The sequence below is a fragment of the Sinocyclocheilus grahami genome, unplaced genomic scaffold, assembly GCF_001515645.1.
Source record: "Sinocyclocheilus grahami isolate Dianchi unplaced genomic scaffold, SAMN03320097.WGS_v1.1 scaffold10687.1, whole genome shotgun sequence".
Taxonomy (NCBI): Eukaryota; Metazoa; Chordata; class Actinopteri; order Cypriniformes; family Cyprinidae; genus Sinocyclocheilus; species Sinocyclocheilus grahami.
Genome location: NW_015513380.1, coordinates 5,105 through 7,288, shown reverse-complemented (window position 1 = coordinate 7,288; position 2,184 = coordinate 5,105). Strand labels below are relative to the sequence as shown.

At 39.2% G+C, this 2,184-nt stretch overlaps 1 protein-coding gene across 1 annotated transcript in view; it reads left to right on the top strand.

The window, feature by feature from the left end:
- Positions 1-230: 230 nt before the first annotated feature.
- The window catches only part of LOC107578518 (CMRF35-like molecule 1), a gene marked incomplete at its 3' end in the record, with an annotated part of 6,875 nt that continues 4,921 nt past the window's right edge, over positions 231-2,184 (top strand). Inside the window, exons 1-2 of the mRNA XM_016264467.1 lie at positions 231-276; positions 461-772. Of these exons, the coding sequence (XP_016119953.1) occupies positions 231-276; positions 461-772 (358 nt within the window). The remainder of the gene's footprint in view (positions 277-460; positions 773-2,184) is intronic.

The window sequence follows — 2,184 nt, the reverse complement described above, 5'->3', positions numbered from 1 at the left end:
ATTTTCACGCTTCTACAATGTAACATGTTGTTCAGTGTTTGTTGGTTCAGTAAAAAAGGGGCTAAAACCATTAAGTGTGAGGTATCTAACTGCAAAGTGGCTACTTTGCACACTTGCTAATGCTTATGTGGTTTAAGGTGATATTTCTGCTCTTCCTCTGAAACAGGAAGAAGCAGAGACACTGCAAGAAGTGACCAGGTCCTCTCATGCACATGCAATCTGCTATAGATATGATTTACCCTCTGATTCTCTCTGGGATTTTACTTCACATCACAGGTGAACAATTATAATACTCTCTAAATGGCATTATTAAACTATTGTATGATCTTTTTTTAACTTCAATTGTTAAAATTGTTTAACTTGAATTCTTTAAGCTAGTAATTGTTCACTATTGCAACTTTTCCATAATGTGCAGTTTATGGATGTTTACATCTTTCCCTACTCTTAATCTTGTCCACAGATGGTGCTGGAATTCAGACAATGAATATCAGAGTGAAATCTCGATCACCTGGAATTATTCCATGTCTGTATGATAAAAAACATAAAGAAAACCGTAAATACTGGTGTAAGGGGTCACATTTGGTCTCTTGCAGTATATTGGCATATGCAAATGAGACAGGAAAATATTCCCTCACTGATTATCCAGCCCAGAGTATTTTTACAGTGCAATGGAAGAATATGAAGACCTCAGACACTGGATATTACTGGTGTGCTGTGGAGATCGGTGGCAAAAGAGACGCTGGTTATTATTTGTATCTGAGGGTACAATCAAGTAAGAATATTGTTACCAAATTGTGCCTTTTCTCTGAGAAAAATGTTTATGCATTTTACTGAAATATAATAATGTAGCTATAAGTAATATTATAAGTAATGTAAAAGGTTGTTGTTGGGTTATGTGTGATATATATTTATTATTGTACACATAAATAAAGAAAAACCGAAATGTCACTGACATGACACGGCAGTGACTAATGAAAAGCAGCGGCGCACATTATACAGTGCAAGTTTAGTTTATGTTAAAGTAAGCACCAGTATACTTGCAGTAATAAATGAAAACTAATAATAATAATAAATAAATAAAACATACATACAACTACTTGAGTTTATACCACTACACCCATAAATACTTAGTTTTGAGAGATGAACTAAAGATTTTGAGCAAGCTTTTCTGGTAATCCATTGTGTGGTGCAGTTTGTAAGAGTTGTTTGAGAAATGTACTTACTGGTTTGCAAATGTTAAAGGGGTCATATGATGCGATTTCAATTTTTCCTTTCTCTTTGGAGTGTTACAAGCTCTTGGTGCATAAAGAAGATATGTAAAGTTGCAAAGACTAAAGTCTCAAATCCAAAGAGATATTCTTTATAAAAGTTAAGATTCAGCCACACCTACCTAAAACGGCTCGTTCTAACACGCCCCCACATGTCTACGTCACGATGTGGGAAGATTTGCATAACGCCGCCCAAATGTTCACGCAAAGAAAGAAGGCGTAACTTTTATTCTCGCTGTAGTATTGTCGCCGCCATGTCGTGAAGGCGCTGTGTGCTTCGTTGTGAAAATGAAACTATTTTGTTTGGTCTTCCAAAAGAGGACGATATCTGCTTCGTCATGCCTGGAGCTGATCCGTGCTGGTCGCTGAGGAAATACATCAACGTTGCGCTGTGGATCGCCGGATCGGCTTTCACTGTGGACGAAGTGGAGTCCAGCCCGGGGTCGTCACATGTGGTTGCCGCAAGCCCGCCGGACGCTCCTTCGTCGAATCCGCCGGCCGCGCCGTTCTCAAGGCCACCCGCCTCTGCTCACTCAAGCCGGCCTCCGCTCACTCAAGCTTGCTGTGTGTGATGCTGTGTTTCGTTGTGAAAGCGAAACTACTTTGTTTGGCCTTCCAAAAGAGGACAGTTGTATTCAGTGGTTAAGTTGTATTTACAACACTGTTCCAGAACAGTTCAACCCAAATATTCACATGTGTGCAGCATATTTTATGGAGGACTGTTTCCGGATCCTGGTAGAGTAGACTACAATGTTCAATGTAACTGTTCTGACTCACAGACTGTAAGTACGTTTTTTATATTTAAAGAATTTGCCACTGATGATTCAAACCCGAGTTTTGAGCAGTGTAGAGTAACGTTTGTAGTTTGTCATTTCTCCAATCACAAATGCAGACATGGTTTTATGTTTACGCGGCG